The 1279-nt window shown below is 32.7% G+C and overlaps 1 protein-coding gene across 1 annotated transcript; it reads left to right on the top strand.

Annotated features, from left to right (window-relative positions):
• Nucleotides 1–6: 6 nt before the first annotated feature.
• Nucleotides 7–943, top strand: LOC119684939 (required for meiotic nuclear division protein 1 homolog; the record flags this gene model as incomplete). The annotated part of the gene is made up of 1 exon (XM_038099087.1): nt 7–943. A coding segment is annotated over one exon (864 nt), but the record flags the coding sequence as incomplete, so codon positions are not given.
• Between the last annotated feature and the right edge of the window lie 336 nt (nt 944–1279).

The following is a 1279-nucleotide window of genomic DNA, read 5'->3' as shown; positions in this document are numbered from 1 at the left end:
AAAAAATTCTTTTCGACTGATCCGCTCGGAGTCGAGCAAGATGTTCTTTACGCCACAGCCAAATACCAAGTTGGAGCAGAAAATCGAGACATATTTTTTTTCCGTGAAGGATCAGTAGTTCTGTGGAACTTTAACGAAATTGAAACAAACAATATTTTGTCCTTCTTGCGGCAATATGAAAAGGATGCATATTTACGTCCTTTGGTTCGTGGCGAAGCTGAAGTTATGCCCTATACATATGTTCCTACCCCTTCATCAAACGAAAAGCGTGAACTAGCAAATAAAGAAGAACTTGGAAATGCAATTTTTCAAGACGGAAAATTTTTCTTAACTGGCACAAAAGATAACTTTTTGCAAAAATACACATTTTCTAATGCAATGGCTACCTCCACTAAATTAGGCATGTGGGAAACAAAACTTGGTCGTATAATTGATTCAATGGAGTTCTTAACAGAAGATTTAAAAAAAGGTAGACGTATAAGAATTTCAAGAGATGCTGTGTTGCGAAAAACTGGAGAACTGTTTGCTTTAAGACATTTTATAAATTTATCATCTGATTTACTTGATACACCAGACTTCTACTGGGATCGAGAAGAGCTAGAAAACTTATACCTCCAAGTTTGCTCGTACTTTAGTATATCCCGTAGAACTAAAGTAATGAACGAGAAATTGAACCACTGTGTAGAACTGGCTGAATTGATTTCACACAATCTGAACGACGCACATCATATACGTTTGGAATGGATGATAATAATTTTAATTATGGTGGAAGTAGGATTTGAAATTGTACATTACATGGATCGTATTTATAGTAAAGAAGCTCTAAGTATTGAACCAACAAATACCTCTCCAGCGTACTTAGTTTCTTAAAGTAATATATTAGAAGTATATTTGTTACATTTTGATTGTCCAAAACATTTTTTAATCAAGTGGGTTTCTGTAAGCAATAAAAAATGAACAGCGGCAGCCTGCTATATAATGTATTTTGAATTAATTTATTTTATATATAGGATAAGCTGATTAAAAAACGAAGAATGATTAGTCATGTCTTTAACGCGGCTTCAATGATCTCAACACAAATATCCGTTAAAAATCATTTTACAATTGGTATAAATACATGTATGTATGTATCGTAGACAACCCTTTTCAAAGTTTTCTGTCTAAATTGACCAAAATTTTGTACAAATCAGAGGAGGTTTTATAATAAAAAGGAATCGCACAGACAGCGTCTCAAAGTAAATCATTTACGATTTATTATATTATTATAAAAATATAAACT

This window comes from Teleopsis dalmanni, chromosome 1 (genome assembly GCF_002237135.1).
Source record: "Teleopsis dalmanni isolate 2A chromosome 1, ASM223713v2, whole genome shotgun sequence".
NCBI lineage: Eukaryota > Metazoa > Arthropoda > Insecta > Diptera > Diopsidae > Teleopsis > Teleopsis dalmanni.
The sequence above is the reverse complement of the archived record's forward strand: the minus strand, read 5'-3'. Positions and strand labels throughout refer to the sequence as shown.